At 40.6% G+C, this 17,137-nt stretch overlaps 3 protein-coding genes across 3 annotated transcripts in view; 2 read left to right on the top strand and 1 right to left on the bottom strand.

The window, feature by feature from the left end:
• LOC108248495 (protein NLRC5) overlaps positions 1-5,985 on the top strand; it is a 16,573-nt gene extending 10,588 nt beyond the window's left edge. Inside the window, exons 7-15 of the mRNA XM_037973805.1 lie at positions 1,796-2,251; positions 2,441-2,704; positions 2,794-3,048; positions 3,136-3,384; positions 3,507-3,767; positions 3,878-4,180; positions 4,267-4,536; positions 4,847-4,930; positions 5,042-5,985. Coding sequence (XP_037829733.1) covers positions 1,796-2,251; positions 2,441-2,704; positions 2,794-3,048; positions 3,136-3,384; positions 3,507-3,767; positions 3,878-4,180; positions 4,267-4,536; positions 4,847-4,930; positions 5,042-5,108 — 2,209 coding nt within the window. The 3' untranslated portion in view covers positions 5,109-5,985. The remainder of the gene's footprint in view (positions 1-1,795; positions 2,252-2,440; positions 2,705-2,793; positions 3,049-3,135; positions 3,385-3,506; positions 3,768-3,877; positions 4,181-4,266; positions 4,537-4,846; positions 4,931-5,041) is intronic.
• The window catches only part of LOC108244131 (NLR family CARD domain-containing protein 3), a 1,204,881-nt gene that overhangs the window by 26,933 nt on the left and 1,160,811 nt on the right, over positions 1-17,137 (top strand). The gene's annotated exons all lie outside the window — the stretch shown is intronic.
• On the bottom strand, positions 6,879-12,835 carry LOC108248497 (gap junction beta-6 protein-like). The gene is made up of 5 exons (XM_037973847.1): positions 12,680-12,835; positions 9,063-9,233; positions 8,440-8,592; positions 8,115-8,263; positions 6,879-7,876 (listed from the first exon to the last, which is right to left on the bottom strand). Exons 2-5 carry the CDS (start codon positions 9,231-9,233, stop codon positions 7,666-7,668), a joined length of 684 nt encoding a protein of 227 aa, XP_037829775.1. The 5' UTR covers positions 12,680-12,835; the 3' UTR covers positions 6,879-7,665.

Here is a 17,137-nt window from a genome sequence, read left to right as displayed (position 1 = left end):
TCCTTCAGTCTGGACCATAAACCTCTCAGAGAGAAAGACCTCCATCCTCCTGGAAGTTCTGAAACTCCAATCAGAGAAGAAACAAGTGGAGCTGAGAGACTGCTCACATGAAGAGAGTGAAGTGAGGAGTTTCCTACAGTGTCTGCCTTATATCTCACAGCTCAGGTAAATTTATTTCTACCTAATTTGTTTAACGCTAGATAAAATGTGAGGTATTTCTACATATTTTGTAAACTTTGTGAATTTTTTTGTTGCTGTAAAATTAAAATGATCTCCTGAAAATGTTGTCTTTATGTACACACTAGAGTTCATCTCTAAAAGAACATTATTGTAATCAATCTGTTTCAACTTTGTCATGTTTTACAGGGTAAAATTTTACTCTGTCATCTATATATTTCACTTTTAACTGCTTCTTAGTTTGAGTTTAATATTTTTATCTATGCTAGAAATATTCACAAGTCATTTTTCACATGTTCCAGTCAAGTCCTAAGTTTTGAATTAAAAAAAAGGAAAATAAAAGCCTGCAATAAAACATGGTCACCCAGTTTTAGACAAATTTCATCCAACAACTGTTTGATATCAGCACTGATGTCACAGATCTAAATAAAAAACAGGAGGTGGCCGATAAAACTATGGGACTTTATTACGCGCCTGTTTTCACGTCAGGACACCATTACAGACTCTGTTGAGTCTCCTGCTCCCTCTGGTCTCATCCTGTCTGTGGTGTCTCAGCAGGTCCATCTAGTGGCTAAAAGTAGCAACAACAATCTAACAGAACAAACCTGCATTTACTGTATAAACTTCAGAAAACAGCAGGTACCTCGTCAACAAAAGTCAAGTTTCTTTCATCTCACAGAGAAACTGACCTTTCAGGCTGTGATTTAAGATGTCTGAAGAAACTGGATGTTATTGAACCTGCATCAGTTCTCTTAAAGTCCAACACTCAACAGGAGGCCGTTCTCTTGTTTGTGGTCTGAGTGAATCAGTGGAACCAAACTTAAAGACAAATGGTACAGCTCCAGGTGAGCCTGCAGTTTCCACCATGGTCAGGATTATTTTGCTGCTGCATGGAGGCGTTACGTAGTGAGTAATGTCATGTGACCCTTTCACAGGGATAATATATTATTTAATATAATAATAATTATTTAGCCTTTTTAATGTGGTAAACAATCCAGATAAAAACTAAAGTAGTTAATGTTAGTTTTAAAGTTACATTTGGTTTACAGTGGTTGTAAATTAAATTAATTCTTTGTTTATTTATATGAAGATTTATTTTATTCAGGTTTTGCTGGTGTAGATTTTTAGTTATCTGGGATGTAGCAAATACAAAAATAATAATTCAAAAACAAAACAACTGGACCTAATTTCTGTATTTGAAGATGTTTGACTTTGCATCCCAGCAGTTTTCTCCATGAATACGATCATGTCAAACGTCTCCCTCGTGTTTTTCTTCCTCTGAAGCATCAGCACCTGTTGTACATGAAATGGACTGTAGGTTTGGTTGTTCACTCAGGTTTCCTTTTAGTTTGAATGGTTTAGTTTTAAACTCAGACAGCAAATAAAACCACAGAGACAACTGCAAAAAAGGATTTCAGACACAGGATTAGTGTTTGTGTTGTGAGTCAGTGAGAGTCTAAAAACAATGTTCATCTGCTCTGATGAAAGATGTGTTTAACATGTAATTTCATCCTAAACAGGACAGACATGTACAAGATGGAGTCCATCAGTAGTGTGTGGTTGTATTTATGCAGCTGAGATCAAATCATCTCTAAATGTTTCCTTCTTCTTGTTACAGTTTTGAACCTGAGTGGTCAGATCCTAAAGAACAAATCAGGTTCTTAGTGGATCTGTTCTGTGCAGCAGCAGAGAGAGAACAGCAGACAGGAGAGAAGATGCTGGAGCTGTTATCATCAGTCTGCAGATATAAAACATTCCCTTTGGATGAAAGATACATGGATGATGATGATGATGATTACAGAGAATATCAGAGTGATTTCCTGCTGGATCTGTTCTCCCAGATGAAGGACTGTGAGACTAAAACAGGTCTGAGTCTCCTTCCATCATTACAGTCAGTTTTCCAGTCAGCTCCTTCAGTCTGGACCATAAACCTCTCAGAGAGAAAGACCTCCATCCTCCTGGAAGTTCTGAAACTCCAATCAGAGAAGAAACAAGTGAAGCTGACAGGCTGCCCACATGAAGAGAGTGAAGTGAGGAGTTTCCTACAGTGTCTGCCTTATATCTCACAGCTCAGGTAAATTAGGGTTCTTTACTGAAATCAGGCAGTAAAAATTAAACTTTTATTAACACATGTATATATGTGTGTTATTTTTTGCACCTTTTCCTATCAAGTAGTAGTTCTGTATTTTCGTATAGTCTGATTGCTTTCCTTTATTATGTTAAACATCTTATTCTCATGTTTGCCACCTCCTCTGTGTTCTAGCTGTGATCCAGGCTTCTTCCAGAGGGTTTGTACCTTCATGTTTGTGAGATCCAGAGAGGAGAACCAGCAGATGGTGGTTCTCCTGCAGCTCCTGCAGTTCAACCTGCTGTTAACAGGAGAGTTAAACAGGAAAACCTGCAGCTCTGTGGGGAGAGTTCTCCAGCTGTGTGGCTCTAAAGTGGATCTGATTCTCACAGCCAACAAGATGTCTGTCAGAGGAGCTGCTGCCCTCTTTAGATCTACAACACAACTACACAGCCTGAGGCAGGAAGCTGAATAACACCGTCTCTGTTTCTTATTAAACACTGAACCTTTTGTTCTTTATGTTCATAATTTCTTCTCTCTGGTTTCAGACTTTCCATCAGCGTGGCCTTGTTCCTGTCTCAGTGGGTCAGAAGAGGCAGAGTGGTCGGCCCTGAGCGTGTTGAAGAACTTTCTCTTGTGTTGAACAAAGATCAACCATCACAGAGAGTCTTGTCGAAGCTTGTCAGTGGTTTGGTGTCTCTGCTGAGGTTCTGGACCGTCAGACGGTTAGACCTGACTGAGTCCTGCCTCCCTGCTCAGAGTCTCATCACACTGCTGCTTCATGAAGCTCCTCTCACAGTCAAGTAAATGTCCCTCCTGAACTTCATCAACAGTACTAATTATAGATACTTAAAAACAGACTGATTGCTTTTATTTTGTGATCTCTTCAGGCTGAGCGACAAGAGTCTGCAGCAGCTTCTGGTCCTCCTTCATGAGATCCAGGACGAGGACTTGACGCTGTCCTTCTTGAGTAAAGTTGGTGGAGACTTGTCCTCCTGCTGTCTGAACTGGGAGCTTCTTCACTTTCTGCTGCAGCAGCCGTCAGCTCAGACCATCACTGTAAACCTGAGGAAGAACCGCTTCTTACAGGAGAGAGCAGCAGATCTGCTGCCCTTTTTGGACAGGATCATATTTAAAAGGTGGTCTTTCAGGATTTTTTTATATCCTAAATGACCAAGTTTGTTTTGTTTTATTGTTTTCATCATTTTCTCCCGAATTCTGAAAGTTAACAAAGCATTGCTGTAAATCCCCTTTTTTCTTTCAGGCTCAGTCCGATTTTTGTGGAGACTTCCATCAGAGAGATCTACAGATCCCAGGCCGGTCACATGATACCTGGTTTTCTGAGGTCCCTGGACCATGTGATCAACCTGAGCTGCAGAGAGCTGAACTCAGAGGATTGTGCTGCTCTGCTCTTCATCCTCAGACACAGTGAAGAAGTTAAACTGAAGCTGCTGTGGACCTTCATACCAACAGAGGGAATCCAGTCCATTCTGTTTCTGCTGCACAAAGTTTCTGATCTCAGGTCAGATTTTAGAGCTTGTTTCTCAGTGCTGTCATTAATATCCACATGAAACAGTTCTCACTTGTATTATTATCTGACCAGTTTGTTTTCTTCATCTCCGGTCCCACCAGTGTGGACAGAAAGCAGCTGCTGAGGTTCATCCACTGCTGCGCTGCCTCTGACAGCCAGCAGGTGGCAGCATCAGGCCTGCTGAGGACTCTGCAGCACAGTTTGGACCTGTCCTGCTCCTCCTGTGTGGATCTACCAGAGGAGGATCAGACTGAGCCTCTGGTTCTGACTGCTGCTGACTGCAGGGCTGTCTCCTCCATCCTGAGACACAGCAGCCGGGACACACAGCTCCACCTGAGAGACCTAGAGGTGGAGGACAGCAGCTTGGACCTGCTGTTTCCTGTCCTGGACAGAGTCTACCTCAGGTGAGAAAGACCTCTGATGAAGATGAAGCAGAGAGAAGCTTGTTCTCATTCATAATGATGCTCTTTGCTCTGTTTCTTCTGTTTAGAGTCAGTAAGACTGTCCTCGTCCAGCTGCTGTCCCTGCTTCCTGTGAACAGTGAGAGAGACACGGTGAGACGAGCGGTGTCCTTCTGTAGAGCCCTGGGTGGAGACCTGGATCTGAGTCACACCTCACTGGATCAGAGGCTCTGTGGAGCTCTGGTCCAGATGCTGGACTCCTCTGAAGGTCTGACAGAGCTGGACCTCAGTCACTGTCAGCTGACTGACCAGCTGCTGCTCCAACTCGTCCCACATCTGCACAAAGTCCACGTCCTGGAGTGAGTGTCCTAGACCGTCCCCTCTCTGTGGGACAAACACAAACATGACGTCAGATACAAAGAAAGTGGATCAGTCGATTCAGGGTTTTATATCAGCCAAACAAAGAGTTGTGATGATGAGTCCACATCCAGGAGAGACACGTGTCTCTGTTAGCCTCTGTCCAACGAGGACAAACTTCTGTTAGAGGAGACTCACATCTGTTCATCAGGACTGTGTTTAAGCACATTAGGAACATAAAAGCAGCTTCAGATTTATTTGTCTTTAATATTCTGACAGTCGACTCTAACATGATGTGTGTTTGTGTTCCAGTCTGAGTCACAATAAGATCTCTGATGCTTCCACTGATGCGTTACTCCAGCTGGTCTCCACCAACCCCAACATCGGCCCTGTCAGGTGAGCAAACGTTCATCAGTGGAGACCTTCTCCTCAGAGGCTCACAGAGGAATCATGGGTAATCTCAGGTAACTGAATGAGCGCCTTCTGCTCTGCTTTAATCTTTTTCAGACTCTTCAGCAACAACATCAGGGACAGAACTCCTTTTAAGAAAGACAAGACGTTTGAAATCTGGTGAAGCAGCCGTCAGTCAGGAGGTCATGTGACCAACAGGAAGTCACTGCTTCATGGTTTCTGATACTTGAGGACATATCTGCAGATTCTTTTATTTTATGGAGCTCGTATTTATAATGAAACCCTGATGATCATCCTGACGTCTCCGTTAGTTTTTATTCTGTCAAAACAAGCAGAGACTAGAACTGTTTGTGTTGTGAGCTCTGATTTCTCTGTTGCACTTTTTAAAAAAACAAAAAACAGTTTTTATTCTGGTTTTTATGTTTGAGCCCAGGCAGACTCTATGATAACGTCTCAAAGTAACGATACAAGAACTGTCCACTCAGGAGTTAGACATGTTTGGTGCTTGAACTGTATGAAATGATCTGATAATGTAAACTTGTGAATCACTTTAGTTCATATTTTAATTTAATTCATATGAGACAATACTTACTTTCTAGTTGTTTTTTTCTCTTACCCAAAATGTTCTGAAATGTTACAGAAATAGAGAAACTTCAGGTTCTACAAACTACAAGTGAAACTCAGTTTAAACCAGTTTACAGCTGAATGTCTGTGTTTCAGAAACAGACCTGATCTGAGAGCCATTTTCAGTACGAGCAATGATATTCTCATTTTTAATTCTTTGTTAGTGTAGTACTAGTATATCACTTGTTTCTATGGTTTATTTTTAAATGTATTCCATTGCTTTTTTTGCTATCTACATTTTAATTATTATTTCATACTTTGAATTTAGAGGACTTTGGGTTTTCTACCCAGCATAATACCTGCTTCTTATTTTTTGTGTTTAGACTTAAAGATTTCCATTACATGTTTATGGTGGTTCTGATAAAGGCTGGTATTGATTAAATAATAAATTCTTTACATAAGAAGTCTTCTTAAAATGTTGTCCTGCAGTTTTCGTGCATCTTGGACGTGAGCTTCATTGTGTCTGAAACCTTTTTCTTACTGACCCAGTTTCCACCAGAAGCTGCAAACAGAACAGCTGTTCGAGCTCATTAATGGACTCAGTGAAACAATTAAAAAGATGTCTGAAGCTTCCACTTGTTACATTTCAGATGTTATTTATCGATTCGTGTCAGCTTTGTGACAGTCTGTCCTTGTCTCTCAGTGTTTCTGTGTTGAGTTTGATGTAAAGAGTCTCCTCCTGGCAGAGAAACCCTCTCACTGTTGAACAGATAGTTCAGTCTGTACATGTCTGTCTCTTTCACTCAGAAACAAGTTTTCAGATTCATGGATTCAATCTGTTTCTCCTCTTTGAAATGATTCCTTGGAAACTTCTTCCTCTTCCAGTCCTTTAAAGATGGAAGCTGGGATTATTCCAGGATCCAGATGTTGTTTTTCTGTCTGGTTCCAGTCGAAGCTTCCCAGTGAATATCAGGATGTCGTGTTTCTCTGAAGCTCTCTTCAACTGAGACGATTCAGTTCCTGTCAGCTGCAGTTAGTTTGCTGCACATGTGACAAACTGGGAGATCAGAGAGGAATCACTGAGCTGCAATCAGACAAGATGAATTTACAAACTGCTCCGAGATCTTCAGACATTATTGTCCAATAAACAGAAGTTTGGTGTGCAGCCAGGCTTCATCCTGAGGTTTTCTCTGATGCTGATACCTGATAAATGATAAAGGTCAATAAATCAAGTAATTTACTAATCAAGTCCCTAAGGTCTAGTCCATCTGTTGCTTATCAATGAAGTCGATCTGGTGGCCTTTTAACGAGAGTCACCTTTTTTATCATTAATGCTTTAAAAAGTGTTAAACATGCATGAATAATCAGTTTATAAAGCATGAATAATTCCTTTATAAATCTGCCCTTATTGTAAAGTGGAAATCATTTTTCTTCAGGTGTTTTAATTTCTTACTCATATGTTGAAAACATTATTGCTTCTCAAAGACTCAGCCCTTCATGGATATTGCTTTTGCACCTCGAAATAGTCGGGGCTACCACTGAGCAAGAGACATCATGCTCAGTGGTAGCCTGCAAGAGTTTACTGTGGTGGGATTTAAACTCCAACTAAATTCCAAGTTTTATTAACTTTTGTTTAACCAGGCAAATCAGGAAATAAAACAGAAAAACTACCAATGGGGTGAATACATTTGCAACCCACTATAGAAGTATTCTTCATCATATCTCTCTTTGTTTCTGACTGATGAGTATTTTTAATAAATCCCAGACTCAAACAGCTCCAAGTGAAGATCCAGTGTTCAGTTGTTGACATTCTCTCAATGTTACATGTCAATATTTTGGGTTTTATAAAAGATTCCCTTCTTTATGGAAATGTATTTACACTCATAGGTCATTTACAAGTGTCCCAGTAGTCTTGGTGATGACTTGTCTGCTGTTAAAGCTTCAGGGAGACTCAAGTGACTTCTGGTTTGGACTAATCCAGATTTTCTTTTTGCGGGTTGATTTCCTCTTCCTCTGACACAAACATTCCTAAAACACTGTCACCGTGAGCTGAAATTTAAAGACACATGAGTAAATAAAATATCAAAACTGGGAAAATAAACTGGTTACTGAAAAATAATCTTTTGTTCAATCGCCTGACTGTCTGATTATTACTTCTACTTAGGGAGAGCCTTGGAGACAAGATACACAAGTTCAGCCATATTCAGGACAATGCAGATAGATGAGGCAGTGGCCATGAAAACAGTGAAGATGGTTTTCTCCGTGGGGCGTGAGATAAAACAGTCCACCAGGTTGGGACACGGCCACTGGTGGCACTGCACCAGCCGTGGCATCTGGAAGCCATCATACACCACATACAGGGCGTACCTGAAGAGACAACGCAATGTTCATGTTATGACACAAATGTCTGTGTGTTGAACATAGACCGTGTTTATGGTGATGTTGCTGAGGCTGCAAACGTATTAGTCCACCTGACTGGCACGTCTAGTTGGTCCAAAAGTACTAACTAATGATAACCACTTGACTGAGCATCACTTCAAAAATGCTTAGACTAGATTTACAACAAGTATAATGACAGAAAGAAAATCTGAACCTCAGATCTTACATGAATCCACCTTCAAACAGCAGCCTGACCACCAGGCTGCAGAGGTACGTCCACCAGAGGGCGCCAGATATTGGCAGTCTCCTCTTCTTCAGCGACTCCATCTCGTCTTCTTGTCCCTTGTTGCTGAGTAAATCAGCTCGGCCAGAGCTCTGACATACAGAATTGCAATAGATGACAAAATAAACCAACAGACAAGAGTAATCCAAAGATGTAATGAAAAGACAAATTTACCTGAAGCACTGCAAACAATTATTACATTTTACAAAATGTTGATACTTATATTAGACCATCATGAATGTAAGTCGAGATGTGATATTATTCATACCTGAAGGAGCCTTCTCTTATCGCTGTGGTTACGGTAAGCCACGTACATTGAAACCATCAGTGTTGGTGTGGAGACAAAGACGAGCTGAAGACACCAGAGCCGAATGTGGGACACGGGAAAGAACTGATCATAACAGACGTTCTCACAACCAGGCTGAGGAAAAATGGAAAGAGGGAAATTCTGTGTCGCTCATTGCAGAATTATGCTCTCTAACGCCGGTGAGAGAACATTTCAAACAGCCTAAGATTTCTGACAAACTTCAACACCAACCATAAAATCCAAAATGGCTTCTTCACACCTAAAAAGGGACTATAATTACTGTGTTAAACTGTTCATCTTTACTTTGGTTGGTTTGTGTCTCAATACGTCAGTCATATACAGAGTACTGTACAGCCTTTATAAGGAAACATGTTACTATGGTGTTTGAATGCATAGAATACAGAGACAATATATTATGGGCTTGTATTGTTTATAAAGTTTTAGTTAACATGACTACTGAGCACTTTCTGATTTTTTTGACTTGCTGCTGAGACATATTAAAATTACAATGCCAAATGTACTTAATTACACTGATATACCATAACAGGATAATAAAACATGATCCGACTGACTGGTTATCCTACCTGCAGTGTGTTACAGGTGAAATCAGACTGTTCGTCCCCCCAGACGCTCTCTGCAGCAACAACCAGAACCATGACCCGGAAAATAAACAGCACAGAGAGCCAGATTTTACCCAGAGAGGTGGAATGACGGTTCACCCCGACCAGCTGAGCGTACAAAGCAGGCCAAGACATCTTGAGGATGCAGACAGAAATAAGGGATAGGGTAAAATAGTTGGTTAGACTTGTATTGTTTTTTACAGGAAAGCTTCTGGTTTAAATGTTGAAATATACAACTTCTACACCACTCTGATATTTGACCCGTGTTGGCAAAATGAGTCAGAATGTGGAATTTTTCAATACTGAATTATTATTATTTTAAAATTCTACATCTCAGAAATTTGGCAATTTATCACCTGGTTGGGCCAAACTCGAGTTTGAAAACTCGACTTTTATTGGTCTGGAGTAATGTCTTCTGGAATTCCAGCTGTATATTTAACCAACACATCTTCCATGGAGAAAGCTGAGTCTAGGGACTTAGGGTTGGGTCTATCCGTAAACAGGGCTGATGTCACCGAGGCAGTTAAAAAGTGGACGAGATCCACACAGAGTCCCTTAAGGCGCTGAATGTTGCTGGGCTGTCTTGGTTGACACGCCTTAGCAACATTGTGTGGACATCAAAGGCTGTGCTTTTGGATTGATAGATATGGGTGGTGGTTCTCCTTCTCAAGAAGGGGGACCGGAGGGTGTGTTCCAGTTACAGGAGAATCATACTCCTCAACCTCCCCTGTAAGGTTTTTTCAGGGGTGCTGGTCGATAGTCAAACCTCAGATTCAGAAAAAACAATGCAGGTTCCATCTTACCTATGGAACACTGGTCCATCTCTTCGCCCTCACTAGGGTTCTCAAGGGGGCATGGGAGTTTGCCCAACCAGTCTACATGTGTTTTGTAGACTTGGAGAAGGCATTTGACGGTGTTTCCAGGGGAACCCTGGCTCGGTGAGTATGGGATTGGGGGTCTGTTGTTATGGGTTATTCAGTTTCTATACAAACAGTGCAAAAGCAAGTCGGACCTCTTCAGGTTGATAGTTGGACTTCGCCAGGGCAGCCCGTTGTCACTGATTCTGTTCATGACTTTTGTGGACAGAATTTCTCTGTGCAGCCAGGATGCAGAGAGGTCTGGTTCAGTGGCCTCAGAATTCTGTCTCTGCTATTTCCAGATGATGTGATCCTGTTGGCATGATCTACAGCTCTCACTAGAGCTCACTAGAGCTCACTAGAGCGCTTCACAGCCGAGTGTGATTGGGGATGAGAATCAGCATCTCCAAATCTGAGGCCATGGTCCTCAGCCAGAAAAGGGTGGACTGCTTTCTTCGGGTTATAAATGAGGTGCTCCCTCAAGTGAAGGAGTTTAAGTAACTTGGGGTCTTGTTCATAAATGAGGGAAGAATGGCACCTGAGATCGACAGAGAGATCCATGCAGCTTCAGAAGTATTGCGTACTCTTTACTGGTTGGTTGTAATGAAGAGGGAGCTGAACAGCGAGGCAAAACTCTCTCTTTACTGGTCAGTCTGCGTTCATATCCTCAACTATGGTCATGAACTTTGGGTAGTGACTGAAAGAATGAGACTGCATATGCAGAGGTTTGAAATGAATTTTCTTTGCATGGTATCTGGGCTCTCCCTTAGTAATGGTGTGAGAAGTTCTGTTATCCAGGAGGGACTCAGAGTAGAGACGCTGCTTCTCCACATCGAGAGGAGCCTGTTGAGATGGTTTGGGCATCTGGTAAGGATGCCACCTGGACATCTCTCTAGGGAGGTATTTTGAGCATGTCCAACTGGTAGGAGACCCTAAGGAAGACCCAGGACACTCTGGAGAGGCTGTCTCTCGGCTGGCCACCTTGGAACACCTTGGAGCTGGAAGAGGCTGCTGTGGAAAAAGATGTCTGGGCCTCCATGCTCAAGCTGCTGTCCACACGACCGAACTCCTGAACAGGTGACAGATAATGTATGTATGTATGTATGTATGTATGTATGTATGTATGTATGTATGTATGTATGTATGTATGTATGTATGTATGTATGTATGTATGTATGTATGTATGTATGTATGGATGGATGGATGTATGGATGGATGGATGGATGGATGGATGTTTAAAAAGAGGGATGGCTATAAAGTGTAAAGTTTGGTTGAGGGAGGATTATGGTGTGGGGTTGTTTTTCATGAGTTGAGCTCGGCCGCTTAGTTCCAGTGAAAGAAACTCTTAATGCTTCAGCATACCAAGACATTTTGGACAATTTCATGCTCCCAACTTTGTGAGAACAGTTTGGAGATAGTCCCTTCCTGTTCCAACATGACTGAGCACCAGGGCACAAAGCAAGGTCCATAAAGACATGGATAAGTGAGTTTGATGTGGAAGAACTTGACTGACCTCCACAGAGTCCTGACCTCAACCCAACAGAACACCTCTGGGATGAATTAGAGCAGAGACTGTGAGCCAGGCCTTCTGTCCAACATCAGTGTCTGACCTCATGAATGAGCTTCTAGAAGAATGGTCAAAATTCCCATAAACACTTCTAAACCCATGGAAAACCTTCCCAGAAGAGTTAAAGCTGTTATAGCTGCAAAGAATGGGCCAACATCATATTAAACCTGTATAGATTAAGAATGGGATGCCACTAAAGTTTATAAGTGTGTAAAGGGAGGCAAGCTAATACTTTTGGCAATATAGTGTATCTGTTAGAAAACTTTAATTTAAAAGTAGATTAGGTATTATTATTTATTATTATCTATTTTAATTACTGGGATTACAAGATGGTGTCTTTATGGGCTAATTTTTATGTAAATCGTAATTTCGCAATCTTTTTTACGGATTTTGTACTGCGGCCTGCTCATTCCAACTCATTTTGCAGCACAGGTCACGTTTCTTTATGGTCTTCTACCAAGGAGACAAATTTTCTTATAATTTATTGAAGTGGTTTTTCATTTCTCAGACAAGATATGCCAACAATATTGGTATTTTGGTCTATTGTCTTAAAAAAATGGAATATGTGAAAAGATAAAGCCTCCATAACTCTTTTTTCTGATTAAAAGTATCTCAAAGTTGTGTCTTTGCAAAATAGGATAGAATCCAGTGAAGATCTGACATCAAGTTTAGGAGTTCCTCTCCGATGTCACTCTGCTACATGGTTGTTTGTTTCAGAGACACAGAGATAAGATTTTCAGAAGAAAGCCAGCAGCAAACGATGAAAGCTGCCGCAGAAACAAATAGCAAGTTTGAAAGAGGAAGAAGATGAAAAGGAATGAGAGTGAGAGGAGGATGGGAGAAGGCCCAACATTCATCTGGGACATCTGAAGAACCTCTCTGCCCACTAACTAAACCCACTGTTGTAAAAATACACTGATCACACTGTAAAAAGAAAAAAGCTCACTGAGTCTCATCATTTACAATCAGTAAATCACAAATTTATTTTTCATGGATTACTAAAATAATACAGATTATACTGACACTGTATAGTTCATTTTGATCCAGCTAGTTCATCTTCAGAAATAGAGCTTCCTATCCAGGTAAAATTATTAATAAAATTAATTAGGAACTAATTAGGGTCAAATATTTGTTTTAGTTTAGATCCGTTTTCTCACCTTGTGTCCAGTGCTTTAAGTTATTTGGCATAAAATATTCCACATGTTCCTTTCCAGCTTTGAAAGAAAAATAAAAGAATGTTCACTGCTTCATCAGAACCTATATTTTTATCACAAAAGATCTGAATTTAAATGACTAAACTAAACCCAAACCTGCAGCTCCTGCGTCCTGCATAAAGATCCCCCTTCAAGTGTGAAACCAGCTGGGATTCAAACAAGAGGACTTCCTGTGGTGAGTTTCAAAATAAAATGCAATCAGAGCTGTGGTTTTAGAGGAAGGAAGAACACAAAGAGTGCAGATGAGAAGCACAGATTAAAAATGTAAGCATGAACATCTAATTTTAGTTCACAAACCAGCAATAAACATCAGGTAAATAACTTTAACCCCCCTGCTGCATTTGGATCAGAATGACCCAGTAGGCCTCCATTTTAAATAGGTTATTTTGACCCAAAGGCAGCAGGAGGGTTTAAATTAGGTCTGTCTGTCATACACCTCAGCTGTTAGTTGAAGCCAAACTGAATAAAAACAACAAAGAAAGAAACAGTAACTCATACATTTTTATAATTTATTTATTAAATTTTTGGGGCCTTTTCTGTCTCCTTCTTGTAGCCATGTTTTCAGTCACAAATAAAGTTTTGGGTTTTTGTTTCTGCTTTCTGTGTGGGTCCAGGTCTTTCCTCCACACTGAATAACATTCAAAGAACCTTTTATTTGGTTTGACACAAAAAAACCTGTAAAAATGTACACAGAACTCTACATTGTGCCATCCTAAAACACAGAAGATCTAAGCATAATGCTCAAACAGGACTAACTGTGACGTCCTTTTGTACCTGGAAGTCCAATTTCCAAGAGAAATCATGACCTCCACCAAGGAGGTTATGTTTTCAGTAGCATCTGCTTGTCTGTGGGGAGGATTACTCAAATTGTTATGAAGAAATCTTAATGAAATTTTCAGGAAATGTTGGGGTTGTTACAAAAAACAATAGTTTCAATTTTGGTGCTGATCCAGATTATGATTCGGATCACAATATTTTTTAATCACACTGCAGCCTTGGCGGATATTTCAACTCTCTCAGTGCTTCTAGTTTTTCTAATACGCTCAGCTGTAATTAGTTATTTCATGCTTAAAAATAGTCCACGTGAGAATATTGATTCTGTGTGGAGGAGTAGGCGGAGCGACGTCATCAATTCCAGCCCTATATTTAAAAAGGGGGGAATCTCCAGGCTTCATAATGTCGCCAAACATTATATGAAGGGATTTCCCAGCTCTATGGCAGCTGGCAAAGAAAAATGGTCAATTAAAAAAAAATTCAAAGGATTATTTTTAAAGACATACCTTTTAAAAAAAACTTACATTAGGAAGATTATATGCTATTTTAGTTGCTGATGGTGTCTTTATGGGCTCATTTTTACACAAATCTCAGTTATGGCAAAAATCTATATTTTCACGTTTTTAGCACTGCATGGGTTACATTGTCTGAGGAAGGCTGAGGACGGTTAAAAAGAACGTCTGTCTTTGAATCTCCAATAGAAGCAAATCTAAATTATGCCTGACAATTACAATCTACTTTAAATATGTGTCACTGAAGGCACCACTGAACAACCAGCATTACTAAACTTTGTCCTTTTCTGAACCCAAACAGCCTGGAAGACAGAAGGTCACACTGTGATGTGAAGGTGTGTGTGTGTGTGTGTGTGTGTGTGTGTGTGTGTGTGTGACTGTAACTGGACACAGGTAGAGAGTGGAAATGACTGGATAGATCCAAAGCCCTCCTTGGCAGCAGTCGGGCTGCAGGACAGAGCAGCTCTGTGCACTGAAGAAGACCGGGACACATGAGCCGCTCTCATTGTTTTTCCAAAGTGTGGGAGCAAGAGCAACTTCCTCGGTTTGTGAAAAAAAAAAAAAAAAACTAAACAGAGGACATCTGAAGATCCAGCCCCCACTTTGAGACAGGAATACAACCATCTTGTCTTGAGAAATGACTTTGGTGGTGGGCGATAATAGAGCAAGAGTTTCGTGAAATGAAACAGATCACAGTTAGGTCATTTGTGACACAATGCTGCGAAAACAGAAGTTTTGAAAGGCAGAAAAAGAGGGCGTCATTGATTCTGATTCACTCATTTGGGAAATAACAGTTATTCTTTCCCCTGATGCATATCAGTGAACAAGTATCAGTGTCAGGGTTGGACTCAAAGAGCTATTGTGTGATTTATGGGTCAGAAAGGAGCTAAAACAGACGGGAGAACCCTGGTCCGTGTGTGTGTGTGTGTGTGGGGGGGGGGTTACAGAAAGTGAATGAGAACAGAAAATAAGAGCTAATTGTGTGAATGCTGAATTCACCCCATTGTTCTCCTGTTGATAGTTCCTTCTGTACGTTCTTTGAACTCATACTATTTCAGCACAATTTCAGCTGTTTCAGCCATTCACATATCAAAATGTTCGGCTTGTCCAGGACTTTATGACTACAACTTTTGGGTTTTGTAACTTTAAATTACAGTATTAAGATTTCTACAAATCCTTCAACAACTTTGTGCTCTTTGAAAACTTCGGCACAGTTGCTTTAGTTTTTAGCTTTTAGCCACCATTTTGCTAGTTGTAGCTTTTAGCCACTGTTTTGCTATTCATAGCCTTTAGCAACACTTCTGCTTGTTTTAGCTTTTGGCCAAAATTTTGTTAATTATAGCTTTTAGTGACTGTTCTGCTACTTTTAGACAACATTTTGTTAATTTTAGCTTTTAGCTGTGGTTTTGCTAATTCTAGTTGTTAGCAGCTGTTTTGCTTAATATAGCTTTTATCAACCCCTGTGATTGTTTTAGCCTTTAGCCACCATTGTGTTAATTTAATTTTTTAGCCACTGTTTTGCTAATTTTAGTTTTTACTGGATGTTCTGCTTGTGCTTTTAGCTACTATTTGTGAGTTTTAGCTTTTTGCTACTTGTGTGCTAGTTTTGGGTTTTAGCCACCTTTTTGCTACTTTTAGCTTTCAGCTACTGTTTTGCTAATTATAGCTTTTAGCTTCTGTTCTGCTGGCTTTAGCTTTTGGCTACCATTCAGACGATTTTAGTTTGTGTTCTGATTGTTTTAATTTTAACATTTCAGTTTCAGCTTCTTCAACAAATGTTTCATCACTCAGCGTTCTCACTGGAACTGTTCCTGGTTGTTGGAGGGGTTCCTGCTTCCTGATCAGCAGCAGCAGACCAGAGGAGGGTTCTGTCAGGAAGTCCACACACACACAGAGAGTGTAATGAATGAGGGGGAGCAGCATGAGACTGAACAGCAGGTCTGTAGGAGAACTTGGCTGATCCCAGATCAGACTGTTTTGTAAATAATATTAGAGCATTGTTAGAGGCAGAAGAGGAGTTGAAGAAATACAGATCGCCCGCATCCTTTCATAACAGAATCTTATGTTAAAAGGATAATCAGCTGGGGAGGGATGGTATTGTATGGAGGACCGAAAGTGACATAATCAAAAATAAAGGCAGAAATATGTTTTTTTTTGCTTTTGCCTTTTCCTTACACATTTCCTCCTCCTCTTTAATAAAATAACATTCCACGCCATACAGCTGATCAATGTTATTTCATGGTATCCAAGGCAACCACAGAGAAAAGAGCGAAGAAGCTAAATTTCACTGAGGCAGAACTTGATATGCTGGTCAATGAGGTGGAGAACAGAAAAAATATAAGTTTTGGGAGGGATACAATAAATAGTCATCACTGACTGTGGTGCTGTCAGCTAAGCTAGCAACATGCCTTAACTCTTCTGCAGCTGTCTGAGACATCTCTGCTACGACTTCACTTCCTCTCGAATGAAGTGTTCTGCTTCTTCCTGGTTATTGACCAATAGGAGAGGAGCTGGACCAAGAAGACAGCCTCCTTATTTGCATATTGAGGCAGAAATGCACACGGTGATTAAAGAGGAGGAGGAAATGTGTAAGGAAAAGGCAAAAGCAAAATATATACATTTCTGCTTTTATTTTTGATTATGTTGCTTTTGATCCTCCATAGTGTTGCAGCTGTTTTGGTTAAACTGTAAATCACGTTATGAGCGAGCTCTCTTGAGATCTTATTTATGTTCTGTTGTACCTTACCAGTGCCAGCTGTTTGTTTTGTGTTGCTCGTTTGCTTTTTTTATTTAATTATTTATTTAATTTTCAAGGGTTTTTTTTTTCAAGTTTTCATAAGAAAACTTCACAAAGGGGTGGACAAAAGCCAAAATTTAAGAGATTTGTTTCAAGGACTAAACACCAGAGCAATAGAGGCTCAGATCTACCACACCAGACAAGACCCAAGGTGTAGGTTGTGCAAGGAGGCCCCTGAGACAGTCCAGCACATAACAGCAGGGTGCAAGATGCTGGCAGGGAAAGCATACAGGGAACGACATAACCAAGTGGCTGGCATAGTGTACAGAAACATCTGTGCAGAATATGGACTGGAAGCCCCGAGATCAAAGTGGGGAA

Source organism: Kryptolebias marmoratus, linkage group LG23, assembly GCF_001649575.2.
Source record: "Kryptolebias marmoratus isolate JLee-2015 linkage group LG23, ASM164957v2, whole genome shotgun sequence".
In the NCBI taxonomy this organism is placed as follows: Eukaryota; Metazoa; Chordata; class Actinopteri; order Cyprinodontiformes; family Rivulidae; genus Kryptolebias; species Kryptolebias marmoratus.
This window is presented reverse-complemented; position numbering and strand designations above follow the sequence as displayed.